This window comes from Lagopus muta, chromosome 4, assembly GCF_023343835.1.
Source record: "Lagopus muta isolate bLagMut1 chromosome 4, bLagMut1 primary, whole genome shotgun sequence".
Taxonomy (NCBI): Eukaryota; Metazoa; Chordata; class Aves; order Galliformes; family Phasianidae; genus Lagopus; species Lagopus muta.
In genome coordinates, this window is record NC_064436.1 from 45,178,444 (window position 1) to 45,193,676 (window position 15,233).

General features: G+C 39.9%; 1 protein-coding gene across 7 annotated transcripts in view; it reads right to left on the reverse strand.

The window, feature by feature from the left end:
* The window catches only part of CRACD (capping protein inhibiting regulator of actin dynamics), a 119,446-nt gene that overhangs the window by 30,273 nt on the left and 73,940 nt on the right, over nucleotides 1-15,233 (reverse strand). For all 7 annotated transcript variants that reach the window (XM_048942999.1, XM_048943004.1, XM_048943002.1 and 4 more), the window contains one exon: nucleotides 6,497-6,665. In XM_048942999.1, coding sequence (XP_048798956.1) covers nucleotides 6,497-6,665 — 169 coding nt within the window. The remainder of the gene's footprint in view (nucleotides 1-6,496; nucleotides 6,666-15,233) is intronic.

Consider the following 15,233-nt stretch of genomic DNA (forward strand, 5'->3'; position numbering starts at 1 on the left):
CTGAGAGGAGACTGGCATGAGCACCTGTGTCAGCTGCAGGAGAGGGCTCAAACACACATCCAGAGAGCTGCAGGAAAGAGTCTGACAACTGCAGTCTGGACTTTGATCCAGTCATACTATTGCGGGACTGCACCTGTAAGTAAACCATGGTAGGTACAGGGGTGACACTACACAGAATACAAGGCTAAGTTTACCTAATTTCCTCCTCAGCTACTTTTCCTCTTAAAGACAAACATGATGTCCTCAAAAAGAGAAAAGTTTTGCCAGCAGGTTAACACTCAGCTCTCAGTTCTTGCATAATTCTGCACTGATGAATTACTGTCATACAGAAATCTCACACCACCAATTGCCTCTTCAGAGTCTCATAACTGTTCCTCCCACTCTGGTATTGAAGATTTAGAAATAGAAAATGGAAAATAAAGGAAAAGAAGGCGTTGTTCTGTTCTTTCATGTTCAGACTCAAAAAAAAACAACCACATGAAAAACAGTCTCATGACTTCCACTGCTCTAAATTTATAATAGAAACCAATTCTATAAAACCAATCAGGAACAGCCAACTTTTTAAGATTCAGCCATTTTTTAACACTGAAAAATCCACTAAGTATGCAATGCAAGAACAAACGTGTGTTAGCCATGCATTGACCCTTTCCATAATCCCTTCAAAAACATCTGAGAGTCACCTGCCAGAATAGTGCTACAGGGAGATGACAGGTACAGAGACAGCTTGCCTTTACTTAATTTGTTTAAAAAAAGAAATCTGATTCCAACTCTCTTCCTCTCCCATGAATGTCCTCAGGGTAGCTAGAGATGAAAAACAACAATTCTGTTATCTATTCATTCCAAAGATACATTAATACTTTAATAAATTACAGTGGACTGTAATTCTGAGATGCATTTTTAGCTATTTTCTTTCATCTGTTTACACAGAGCTGGAATGTGAGTTTTAGTTCTAAATCCAGACCCCTGTCAGCAGATTGCCTTCCCAGCTTGCCCTGTATTCTCACTGTGGACCTGATCCTAACCCTGTCCTACAGACTGATCTTGCTCAGCCTAGAACTGCTTTATCATCCAGATATTGTCTTATCTGTGCACGTGATTGGACTTGGATCTGTCCCTACTATCCTTGTTTTCTACTTTATCCTTGTACTGTGAGACTGGACTCTGGGCAGCAAGTCCCCTACCCTGTTGTGGGATTGCCTCAATGTCAAATCTGCTCTCCTTCAGGGAGCAGCCCTACTGTTGCTGCTCCCTGGTGGGAAGATAATGACATAGTACAAGATAATTCTTGACATATGAGTTTCATATAACTATTCACCAAATCCTGCAAGTATCAGTTCACAATGCAAAGAAAGGCAGCACTCTGGCTTCCAGTGATTCAGCAAGTAATGAATGTAACTTGAGGACTGCAGACAACTTACCAGCTATCACAGAAATATCACGAAATAGAGAAAAGAGCAGAACTCTAAATTGTCTGGATATTATGCTTCACCTGGGAATCCACTACATGTGTTGTTGGGCACTGAGTAACTGAGAAAGTGTAATGAAGAGATCTCAAAATCATATACAAATGATGGTGTACCTAATTAACCAGCTTTATATCTGATGGCTAAAAAAAACAATAAAGATATTGCATGCAAATTACTAATAAGTGATAAAATTGCAACAGGAGGGAGAAAGTCCTAGCTCTCATACTTGAGAACAGAGCTTCCAAAGTACAAAGAAAGACTTAATGAAGTTAGTAACAGAGGAGGAGAAAAACAAGAGCTGAGGTGCCAAGAAAAATGCTGAGGATGATGTTAGACTTATGTCTTGTGTTCAGTAAAGACACCTGGAACTGTTTCAGGAAGGCTTTCTGCAATCTTCCTACCACTCAGTACAGATTAGAAATAGCCACTCATAAAGCATTTGTGGATCCTATTCTAGTGCTGCTCAGCTGCAACATAAATTAGAGAAAAGAAGGAACAACCCTAGTTTCACCACCACTTGTAATGAATACATGCAAGTGGACTGGTGAGAGCAAAGCTGCACTTTGCCACAATTTTCTCTGTCCTGGATCATCCCTTCATTCCCACGATATGCCTCATAACCCAGAAATAAGAAACTTGTTCAACATAGATCTGTGTCTGCTAACACAAGTGAGGAAAATTCAAGCATGCTTTGTTTCTAAAAGCCTTAAAAGGGCTATGTATCACTTCGCTTAAGACTGAAGGTTAATTCAACCAGTGTGCTGCTAATATGAAGGCTCCAGGAAAAGATGCACACCAAGCACTACTGATCTAAGGCATTCCCAGTGAAGGCAGGCATTCACAAGGGGAAAAAAATACATTAAATAAAAGTTTTCTTATTCTTCCTATTTTGACAAAGCAGATTTCCAAAAACTGTAACCTTATAGGTGGTTGGTTTTCCTCCTCCCCACTCTCACATTTAGAAACTCAACAGCTGAGCTGTTGGTGAATCACTTTCATGAGATCAAATGCTCTAATAGTCATGCAGATAAGAAATATATATATAAATACAAACATTAAAAGTTTATGTATTAGGCTTCCAAGTTTGAGCTGAAAGTAGAAGCAAAATTTTATTTTAAAAAGACTTGAAAATGCAATGAGCTGCTTCTAGAAATTTTAGGAAAGACTGCATGCCAACAGGTATTTTGATATGTCTGCTTTTTAACAGTCTATCTAAATGAGATACTGAAAACAGACTTCCTGTATCTTGGGATCACGCTTTAAATAAAATCTGTGGGGTGGCATGGAGCAGAAATATAAATCCTCACATCCTGCTCACCGTCATCTGCACCAAATGTGGTATGTACAGACAGTACAGGTCAACACTAAGGAAAGAAGACCTTAAGGCTTGTCCTACTCTTTTCACTATCTCTCTCCAAGTAACGTAAGAGATGCTGTTCACATGAACTGCATCACCCATGCAACTGGCAAGGAAATGTGAGCAGCAAGGAGAACATGCCGTCACAGTAGGGGCTGGGTTTGCTCAGAAGGCAATGCGAAGTCCAAAAAGAGACCGAGCAGTTTCTCTTATCGTTATGTTTTGCCTCGTTTAACCAATCACCACACATTCTTTTAAGGTACACGTCAAGAAATTACCACAGCAATAACAAGAGTCACCTGAGAAATGACAAAAGCATAACTGCATTTCTTTTTTAGGTCAGTCTCTATGACAGTGGGACTGAATGCCATTGATCAGCAGCTAGTTAACAAAGGCCGTATTTGACACAGATGAGCTGATCCTCATTCATACGAAATGCAAAATGAAAATGAAATACTCAGAAGCTAAAATGAAGATCAAAGAGATGAATAATAATGAGTAAATTGTATCACTCCCTAGACCTAATATGCTGTTACTGGGGAAGGAAAAGACCGTAACTACCTGCAGAAATTCCCAAGCCGAATGCACTGTTTACAAAATCACTGTTTTCTGAAGTACATGCTCATCTGGAAACAATCACAGAAAGGGTGGACGAGCACACAACAAACCTCTGCTACCTCCAACTTCTTTGAAAACAAGTACAAGAATACAGGTCTCCTTCTGTACCTGCTAAAAAAAACCACAGCATTTTCTTTGGAAAACGTGTTCTTTCAAAGCTGTGACACTCCTACCCACGTATGCATAAACTCAATATAAGCTGCACTCATAGGAACAAAGTTCACATAGACTAAAAATAGACACAGTACTGAAAAGTACAACTGGGGCATGTGGGGTTTTTTCCTTTTTTTTTTTTTTTGTACTGAAGATGAAAGTTAAGAAGGGACTGAAATTGTGGCTTTCATTGCAATCGCTTGTTGCCATCATTTCCTTCTCACTTACAGTGAAAGGAACTCTTTGCTTAGTCCTCCCATCAGTAAGCAGCTCAAAAGGACTCACATCCTTTACATCCCTGCAATTCACCATTTGTTTCCACTTTCTGTATGTTTCTTCCTTAAATTTCAGACCATTAGACCATTGTTATTTATGCTTCCTGCCCTTTCTCTGCTTGAAAATTTGTGCTTGTACACTTCTTGCTCATTCAGACATGAAATCCAGAAGTAATGCAAAATTAAAATTTAAAGGTCAAATAACTCTTAAGTAAATGATAATCTTTATCATGCTATTTTCTCTCCAAAAAATATGTTGAAAAAGACCAGCAGTGGCAAAGTAGGAGACTTCTTTTTCTCTCAGAAGCCTGCTGCTCACACAACTTGCAGCTTTGTGCTTGTGTGGTCTGATTTGTTTGCTGCTGTGTCTGCATTCACCACCCCAGGGTGTCTCTCCTGGGAACTTCCAGTCACAACCAATAAAAATGACACAGCTTGAGAACGTGCTGTGCACCGTGTCTCAACTCTGATCCATAAACTGTTCACTCCTTATTTTAATAATCTATACAATCTAATTATGAGAACTGTGCAAAATACTCATTCTATGCCTTAAATCCACATGAATGTCTTCAAGTGCAGACATTGGGTAAATACTACAAAGATTTTCCTTCAATTCTGCAAGTATCCAGTTTACATCTCTAGAATTGAGGACTCCAGGGAAGATGTCAGTGCTCAAAGGAAGATAATGTGTAAGTTTTAGTGGTATGACTGTCGTAATTGCAAGGGAATGCTTCTGGCTTCCACAATAATCAAAATTAAACAATGCATTTATACAATCTCACAAATTATCTGACCAAGGGCAACAGGGATACAGCTTGAAAAGCAAATAGCTTAGAACTAATGTGTTCTGAGAAATCACACCGCTTATGCATGCATAAGCAGAAAAGAAACTGAATTCATTAGGTGAGAAGTAACTACTGCACAGTCTGGCACAGCTCAAGGAGGGCAAAGAGCTGGGTGTTTCAGGGCCAGTCTTAACAGCAGCTCATGCTGACAAAGTTACAGTAAATACTAAGCAAAGTTGTTTACAAGATCATAAAATCTCTCATATCTTCATATGCAGCATTCCATAGCATGGAGAAAGAAGTACAATCTTTAGGTAATTTTCTCTTACAGAATCACAGAATTGTAGGGGTTGGAAGGGACCTCCAGAGATCATCGAGTCCAACCCCCTGCCAAAGCAGGTTCCCTACAGCAGGTCGCACAGGTAGGCATCCAGGCAGGTCTTGAACATCTCCAGAGAAGGAGACTCCACCACCTCCCTGGGCAGCCTGTTCCAGTGCTCCGTCACCCTCACTGTAAAGAAGTTCTTGCACACATTTGTGCGGAACTTCCTATGCTGCAGTTTCCGGCCGTTTCCCCTTGTCCTGTCTCCACTCACCACTGAAAATCTTAATGAAGATGATTTTATGAAGGTGATCTGAGAACCGTTTTGTGAGGATTATGGAGAACTGGATGGGCATTTACAAATAAAAAGATCCCATTTTATGGACAGCACGCTCAATAGACTGATGCTTCCTGAGAGACTTTTCCTTGGAAAACCAATGTTGTCTACAATGCAGCTACCTTCAGACTTGATTTACTGAAAAGTTTCAACAGGCTAAAGAGGCATAGAAGATTGCATTGCAGAAACCAACAGGGAAACCAAGAATTACAGAATCTCTTTATAGATAGTTAGATAAATGGGATATATACCTAAATATCACATTTTCACAACTGGGATTCTGCACCACCGAAAATAATGTGCAGGCCATATTTCTGATACACATTTATTTCTTGAGAAGGGCAATTCGGTGCAGCTTCTTGATGCCCTCCCTACTGCAGTTTCTCTTTTTCCAAAGAAACAGGTTTTGACTCACACGAACCCACTTAGTCTGTGCATCTTGTTTTGTTGTTATTACTGCTACTTTTGTTTTGTTGCTGTTGTTGGTTTGTTTTTGTGTTTGCCTGTTGTTCTGTTGTTGTTGTTCTTCATGCCATTTTTCTATCTACTTAGAGACTGATGACTTATTAATTCCATGCAGTTTCTATGGAGAACTTTATTAATGCTCTCCCTCCCGCTATTTCTGCTCCAAATTCTCAAGCTCTCTTTCTATTCCCTCTTGCCATTGGAATACGATCTGATTAACAGGTATATCTCTCCGCACACTTCCTTCTTCTACTCTACATTCAGATAGGAGCAGAATAAAAGCAACATGTTTAATTACAATGCAAAAACCATAAAGGGATGGATTCAAAGAGGATATTTCTAATTTGAACAAGAGATACCACCTTGCAGGAAAAAGAATGCAATAAAATTTCCACAGCCGTCAGCTCAAAGTTCCCTTCCCCCAATTTTAAAACCATGGGGTGCCAATAATATTACTACTCAGACACTCTAAATCATGAAGCTGGATTCAAATTCACTTCTGCTTAACCCTGGGATTTCTTGTTTGTATACCTGCACAGCAAGTACTGTGTGCAAGAAGTGAGATCTCAGTTTTTGCAGCAGCACGTGCCAAGTTCAAAGAGATGCACCTGCTTCCTAACAACCAGCACACAACCGTCTGCCATTAAGCACTGCCCAAAAGCAGAAGCAAGAAGCTTTGTGTTTGCATAGGCTGCTCCACCGACCCACACACACTTACCTCAGCCCAGTGTTTGGCTCTTCATCAGAGGAGAAGGTACCATTGCAGACATTTCCAAAGGAGTGGCTCGGCTTCAGTTTGGTTTCCTCGCAATCTGACACAGGCTCCCTTTTCTTTCGTTTCCCAAATAACTTCTTGAAAGGCTGGAACTTGCCTGCTTTTTTCTTGTCTGCAGATGACAAGACAAACACAGGCAGGGCTGAGGGCACCAGCACCCAGCAACTCCCCAGCAAGCAGGGTTAGTGTCTTCAAAGGAGGAACACGGTCAAAGAGCAAAGCAGCAGCCCGGAGCAGCCTGGCACTTGCAATGTAAATGCTGGGCTGCAATTCCCTGCTGACGTACAGTATTGACAAAGCAAAAGTAAGAGCATTAAAACATCTATTCTTGGTTTTAGGGATCCGCTCGTAGGTATCAGCTGATTATTGGAATAAGGGAAAGAGGACAATTTTGCAAGGCCAGAAAATAATTCTGGGGCTCATTTTTAGGCTTATATTGCTTACCATGCTTATATTTTGTTCTTTTCACCAAAAGACAAGCACCTTTTTGATTACCCCAGTACCACAGGTGCAGGATCTTCTGTCTCGAATTGAAAGAATTTGAAAATCACGTGCTGGATTTTCCTTTTGCAGCATCATAACTAGACAGGCATGCCATTTTGCAAATGACCAAAGAGAACACGAACAAAGTTCTGTTACTTTGCTAATGAGCCACTTAATACACATTTTTCTGACCATTTCTTTCCCCCAAAGTAATGGAGTACAGAATTTAACCAAGCATCTCTTCCTTGAGATACTTTTTAAAACTTCACCAAAACAACACAGCAGAAAGACAAAGCAGATATGATGACAAGAAATATTTGAAAAAATATTTTAAAAGTTAACAAGAAGTGATTTATTTTTCCAAAAAAGAATTAATAAAATAAATATAGCTTCAAATGACTTTTTCCTCAGTGTGTATTAAACAAAAATCACCAAGAGTTCCTTGTTAAACATTGCCAACAAGAGATTAATTTGTCTGGGCTAGACTGCACTAAAGAATTGCTAGAGCACTGTACTGTCAAAAAGTTTAAGTTCTTCTCTACCTGTATGCAATTTTGCACTGAATCTGCTTAAAACAAGCTAGCAGGTTGTTTTAAGACAAGTTTGAGTCTCAGGTGAGTGGTATGAGACATCTTTTAGTCTCTTGTCCTAATCCAGTTTGAGAAGCATCGTGTCGTACTGGTGACAAATAGCTCTGTAAGCTATTTAAATCCCTCTATGTGCTTTTCTCTCAGACTGTGTGCAGAGGCACTGCCTGTGTGCACACCCTGCTCTTCCCTAAGAGCTTTTGTTCAGCAGGAAGAAGCAGTTCGGTTTTAAAATACAAGACTTCTGTAGGAACATTGGACCAGGAAGTATGAAAACATCTCTGTAGCGCAACAACATTCTTCAGTACCACATTGTGTTTTATGTTCCACTTTGTTATACCTGTGTACGACACAGCCACACCTAAGTAACACTCACTGCAGCTGCTGGAGGCATGATGATGGAGTATTTAGTGAGAGAAAAAACACATGAGTACACTGGGATCTGGCTACCTCCAACAACCAGTAGTTTCCAAAGACTAGGGTGCCAGGTGGCCTGAGCTGAACCCAGGGGAGGGAACAAACTCACACAAAGAGCAGGAAAGCTGTAACCGACTCCTTGTGAATCTGAGCACATCTGTACCTGATCAAGGATGAAGCAGGAAACCTAGATTTAAATAATAAATCAAAGATGCAATACATCCTAACAGCACATTTCCTTTAGAAATCTTTAAGATTTTAACACAGGTATCATCCTTCTTGGATGATATTCAGCAGTTAAGATTCATGGCATTTGTGCAACTCTGTTAAGACAACACTGTGTCTCAGTAGTTGTGGAAAGACAGAAGGATGAACTGCTGGACTACCAGGTGACATACATTTGCTTCTCCCTATTCCTGAGATCTGCTTTCCAACTGACATCTCCAGCTAGATCAATCACCTGCTGCTCCATTCTAACTTCAGAGAAAGGTGTTACACTGAGCCTGTACCAGGCAATCAGGCAAAGACATTTTGCCCTAGGCAAAAGGTGCCCCAAGCCCTTCACCCACTTCAGAGACTGTCTGCAAAAACTCATAAAACAAATGGCAGATTAAGCAGGAGAGAAGCATCACACATGAAACTGGGTGAAAGAGCTGCTTTAACATGGTTCCCACATTGCCTGCCTCTTCAGCCTTCTTTGAAAGCGCCCAGTTCTGCTGAGTAATGTAACCTGCTGCATAAACCAATTTGACTGCAGCATTTTTGAAATGTTCTCACCACGTTACACATCCACATCATCCTCATCTCCTCCTCGTCTAGAGGTCCATGGATAAAACTGCACTGCCTCATCAGCTTCAAGCTGCTTTCATTCCAAGTTTTGAATAGATAAGACAGATCAACACAGCTTTAATTTCAAAATGAATGAAAGCCAACACGATTATATATTCAGCTGAGGCCTGTTTGTCCCCATGTGATTTAGCATGTCCCTTAGCTGATTCCTGCTCCACCCAGCATCATCACAACAGCCACATTACTTTGAATTCAGGCTTTGTGAGTCACTGCAAAACCAGCAAGCACGCTTCACTGCACAGGCTGCACGCAACCTTCCTGATCCTAGTGGTGCAGACATAAGGAGTACTCAACTCTAAAGGCTAAGGCAAAGTCTAAAATGTAAGCCTGTCGTCAGACTTCACAGAGGAAAGCATGTTTTGATCTCATCTACCTTCCTGTAACAGTAGAACAATTATGAAAATGGGAATGAAAATATTTGCAATGCAACAGATAATAGCCTGTGCAAAAGCCATTCAAGTACGATGCTACAGCTGAAATATGGCTCAGCCTTCTCATTCACCTATGATGTAAAAGGAAAAAATGTGATAGATAAGGTAGACAGTTGGGGTACCCAATGCTGTTAACTTGTGTCAAGGACAACTGCTGAAATAGCCAGGAAAGCTTATGTGGGCCATAAGAAAGCAAGCAAGCAATGTACTTGCCTGCAGATCCAAAAGCAGCACTCCCTGGAGAGGTGTCTCACTCCTCCAACAACAGGAAACGAATTCTTTGGAAACACGTAAGGACAAGGGCAGATTCTGTCCAGCTTAACTATGGTCCCATGTTTTAAAATATGAGCTCCACTGCCTGTTCACATTCATCAAATTTCACACAGAAAGCTGATTTCTGGATGTTTTCTACTCCCATAATCTTCCCTTGGTCCACTGCACACTCACACACAAGAAAAACAAACAACAAAAAACCTCAACAACTGAGGGTGATAGATGGACACATCCCAAATGCACAAACACAGAGCTTGAGGATATGTGTAAGCCAACGGAGGGGGAAATAAAGATGAACTGAAGAAAAGGGCCGAGATTCAGATTCAGTGATACAACTTCCCAGCAAAGAATTCAAGTCCAGCTGTGTGAGACATTTAGCATCACAGCATAACATTCATAAAGCAGGCAGTAAGCAACAGTTCCACGCTGACTAAGATATGATAATGTAACCCAAGATGAAATTGATTCTTGAGAAACAGTAAATGAAAACAAGATTGGAAGGGATAAGGCAACAAATTGGTGCAGCCACAATGGTTTCCTAAAACACATAGGTACAACTAAGGAAGAACAGCTTGCCAATACTTGTCTGTTTTTCCAAGACTATCAACTGGTCTTACAAGAGAGATTATTTCTTGCAAACTTTATCCCACAGAGAAGATGAGGCATTCTTGGATTACATGATATAAGCAAGTAGTACTTCCTAAAGTACCCATAACACAGCAAGAACAAATCTTGCTTTCCAGAAACATCTGCTTTCACTTGTCACCTGCAGAAGCAAGAATATTTGCATAAACAACAGATCATGATGTGATTTCCTTTCTCCTGAAGACTGTACCTTCCAGTGAAATCATATGTAGCTGAAACAGATGTTAGGAAACATGAATCAGCATAACAGATTCTATTAAAGTTCAAACAAACCCATAAAATATACTTTACCTTCCAGACCAAGAAAAGAGCAACTTCAACACTACTCTCTACACAATGAAGTAACAGGAAAAGTAAAACCTGTATAGTTCTTACATTATTTAATTCCAGGTAAAAGAACCTAGTTTCTGCTGCAGGAGAATTGCCATATCGTTATCAACAAGGAAGAGATATTAAAGGAGAACAGTGAAGAGCAGTGCTTGTATTTACATGACATTATGAAGATGAACCAAGTAGATGCTGCTCCTTTCCACTTTGCCCCTTTACTCTGGCAGTTTGCTACCTCTCCCATTTGTGAGCTCCCATGTTCCTCCTTCCCCTACTTATAAAGACTTTCCAGCCATTTGTATCGTTTCTGTGCTCATAGTTTTATTAAGAATCCCAATGAGCACTGCTTGAGGTCAGAAAGCTTCACATTCCTCATGTCTCCCCGTTCTGACTCTGACATCCTGCCACCTTGCCCCATCAGTCAGCTTTGTGCAGCACCTTTGGGGCCAGGAAGATGTGGCTCCTTCCTGACCAAGGCAGACACCACAATGGCTTCTGATTCACCAAAAAAGCATTCATTCCTTACGTAACAGTAGGGAGAAAACCTAATTGCACTATAGGGCAAGGCTTATAAACCAAAGCTGTTCATGGAAGATCCTGTCAGTATTCTGGGTTTTATCCAAGGTTTCTTGATATACTTAAACACTTGATGTCGACACAGTAGATACGTTGGTGTATTGTTTCCTTCTTAGTAAAAAAAATTCTGATGAACATGGGATTTCCTCAGCAGATTCATTTTTCAAATGAGACAACTCCTGCTTGAAACTATTTAAATCTGAACTACTAGCCAGCTGCAAAGAGCAACAGCCTCCCAAAGACAATGTGAGCTGCCTAATGCCAGGCTGCAGTGCAGTCCAAAGTGCACAGAACACACCTGATGTGACCAGACACCTCCTTGCTGCCCCTGCCCAGCCTCAGTAGTCACTTATACCTAAGTATCCCTTAAGATGATTTCATCAGGGCATTATGTTATACAAAATCTTTTTCTCTGCCTCGCCATCAGCACAAGAAGCACAAATGCCAACAGCATGCTCCTGAAAGCTATTACTAAGCAGTGTCCTGAGTGCATGAGATCCCCAATGTTGCGCCAGAAGGAGCTTAAAATGGACTAAACTCCTCATCTTGTCATAATAAAATATAAAAAATACATAAATACATAAACATCTCTGTTATTTATTAAGGAAGAAAGGAAAGCTTGGAGCAAAGACCAAAAGCAGAACCTGACTGGCATATCTTCAGTAGAGTACTTGCAGTTTGGAGGCAGCTGAAGGATTAAGGTGGTCATGGTTTGCCTTTGGTTTTCAGAATCAAGGTAGAAAAACAGGATATCACTTGAAACACTTATTGACTAGTAACCTGAGAAACATCTGATATGATTTTACAGCTCAAACTTCCTTACAAATATCTAGGAAATAGAAAGCTTCCTGAATATTTTTCTTCTTTGTAAAACTAACATTACTGATTTCATAAAATACTGAGGTAGATGCAGTTTGTAACCAAATTTATTTGGTCACTGCTGTGACCATATTAATATAAAATACTAGAAAGTAGTAGTAATTTTAAACGTTAGCCAAATAAGGTATCTGTACAGATATCTGTTTGTATACACTACAAAATGAAATATCAATAAAGTATTCTTCATAAGATCCGTACCATCAAAATGGAAAAAAAAGAACAACAGTCCAGCTAATACTGTGATGTTCAGTGAAATCTCTCCCTCCTCTACCCATTCCATTTTATGACAGAAAATTAATTGCTTGTGAAGAGGAAAATTGAAGAGAAGAGGAACAGCCATAGAGAGATACTCAAGCATTTATAAGGCTAAGCATTTTTTTTTAATATCTTAAATAATTTATTTATAGAAAGGTATTTGAGTGAATGAGCAACTCCTCGCTAAACTGCAGTGACCAGACGTTTCTTTCAAAAATATCTCTCTGGGTTTTCCTTCCTCTAGGCAGAGAGAATAAAGAAAAACAAAACAAAACTATTTCCTATTTTTATGCTGGTTTGATTCCAGGCCAGGATTTGCCACTGTGACTAACAATGCTGTCTCACAGTGGTGAGATCACAAACCATTATCACCACTGAATTGCTGAAATACAGCAAATGTAGCAACAGAAGTTGAATATAATTTAATCTCACTGACAAAGGAGACAATACCTTTTCTTCAAAACCACTTGCCCAGACTGGAATTTACTTACCATTTACAATGTCCCAGAATCAAATAAAATAGAAGGTACTCATATGGCCCTCCTTTTCTGGGGAGGACAATTAAAGGCATCGCTGCCAAGGGAAATTAATGCATTGTATACGAAGGATATGACATTGGTACAGAATACAGATTGACAAATATTCAGATGGGCGATTTATAAGCTTCAGAAGCACACTAGCTATGCTGGCAGTGCTTGTCCTACTCTGAAAAGGTACAGCAGTCATCAAAGCCCAAGGTACCAGCCACCTGCAGCAATGTGCTACAGCACCATCCCAGAAAATATCACTCACACAGAGCACCTTCTGGCAGACCAGGTATTCTGCAGCCATTTGAATGTGGGAACAGAAGCATGAAACAGAAGTACTCTGGGTACAGGCACTGATTAACTCAGTTGATTAACAGAACAAAAATAAGAGGAAAAACAACAACAACAAAAGTTTATAACAAGAATGAGTTTTTGTAATGTAACCAACTAGCACCTCTGCCTTATCCATTTTGAAGCTGAGAACTGCAAGGCATCTCAAAGCAAATCCAGGGTGAACTTCCTGAAATCTTCAGCACAGGATCATAATTTCTGAATGATTTGTCAGATGTGCGCATGGCAACAATAGCATTTTTTGCTTTGTATCACTGAATATAGAATGAGAACATTAATATTTACAGCAAGAAGTCCTAACCCAAGAGCATAATCATCCCAGTGCTCTGTGCTGGCCTACGGTCAGATCCTCATGCCCTATTTCCAATGCATTTTCAGAAAAATACTGATGCTATACATGCCTATGCTAATCTTGACACTTGCTTAAACTGCAGAGAGAAAGTCCCAAGGCCATATGAGCAGTAACACTCATCAAGCACAGCCAGGAGAAAAAAAAAAAAGCATTTAATTTATAGATACAAAATGACAGCACTGTCAGTAATGCAAGGTAACTTTTTGCAATGTTCAAGTCAATCTTACGTTTCTCCAAACTCTTTGCCCCACACTTCAATTTTTCATGTTATACAGAAGAAAAATTATTCTTGCCAGTTGTGAGGCAGGAACACACTTTAATGGTAGTCAGTGCAGGACAACTTTTTCTTCAATATTTTTCTTCATAGACTTTGACTTAACCTCAAGGCAAAGTGTCTGTCCCAATTTTATTTAAATAATTCATTTAGAGTGAAGTGGAAAGACTAGAAGCAGAGACCTCAGATGAGGCAAACTCTCCTAAAGACAGAATCACCCTTTACATCCTGGGTGAAAACATAATGCATACCTCACAGCAGGATAGGAATCCCAAATAGAAGCTCCAGAGACACCAGTCCTGGGTAACTAATGCAGCATCACTTGTACCCTAATGGAATGAGCTCAAAATTGAGGAAGTGAGAATGAAGGCTTATTTTTGTTGTTATTTGATTGGGGTCTTTTTGTGGGTTTTTGTTTGTTTGTTTAATAAACTAAAAACATCTTAGCTTTTAACTATCTGCTGTGGTTAAAAGTAAGGTGGTTGTAAGCTCCTCAAGGTGCTGAGGGACAAGGGCAGAGCCTCCAAAGAGTGATATGGGCTTTGTGCTGGAGCTAATGTGTTCTGAGGACATGACCTCACTGTAAATAGCTGTGTTTCTCTGCCCTGCCTTCCTGGACCATGCTGTCAGACCAGCAATGTTTGTCTATACCTGTTCTCCAGGTTATCCCAAGCATCGTCTGTGGAGTCACCCTGTTGTTATTCTCCAGTGCCTGAATCAGCTGGGTCATTCCTGCTTTAGGCTATATTAGAAAATGGGACATACACTCTACCCTTTAGGCTAGAGAGAACATGTCATTTAGAGAAATAGCATTCCAGAGTAAGAATTAAATGCAGTTTGCTATGGGATAAAAAACACGAAGAGACTGCACCTTTGGAGTATGGAAACGAGATTTTTATCTCACTGTTGTATAAAGAACAAGTCAAGAAGTTTCCTAACAACACTGGGCAGAGATCTTTAATTAGTTCATAAAGCATTTTACTGAAACAGAAATTTATTCATGCACGAAAGAAAAAGGTGCTCATTAATGGCATGTCATTAAGTGTAAGTTGCTTTGTAATTAGTAAAAATTACTACAGGCATGGCAAGGTTGATTCAGACAAGAACTGCACCTAGGTGAGTGTCATATTCCTGACCACAGTGAGTCTACTCAAACTACAGAGAAGAAATTTGAAATTCAGTCATGACCCATGGGGACAGGCAGTCAGACCATGCATTCCAACCTGTCTGAACAAGCACTAGAAGAAATCTTATCAAACTCAAATATGAATGCCTTTGGTATAAATGACTGTGTTAGCCAGAAGGAAAACTAAAAAAGTTTGAAAGCTTCACACAAATAAACTATTTTCTTTGCACTGAATTGACACTGTACTCCCACTCCTTCACAAAGGAAGTTAAGAGGTTCTTTATATTTCAAGCCCACTCTGTTTTTCTCAACAAAATATAAATGAAAT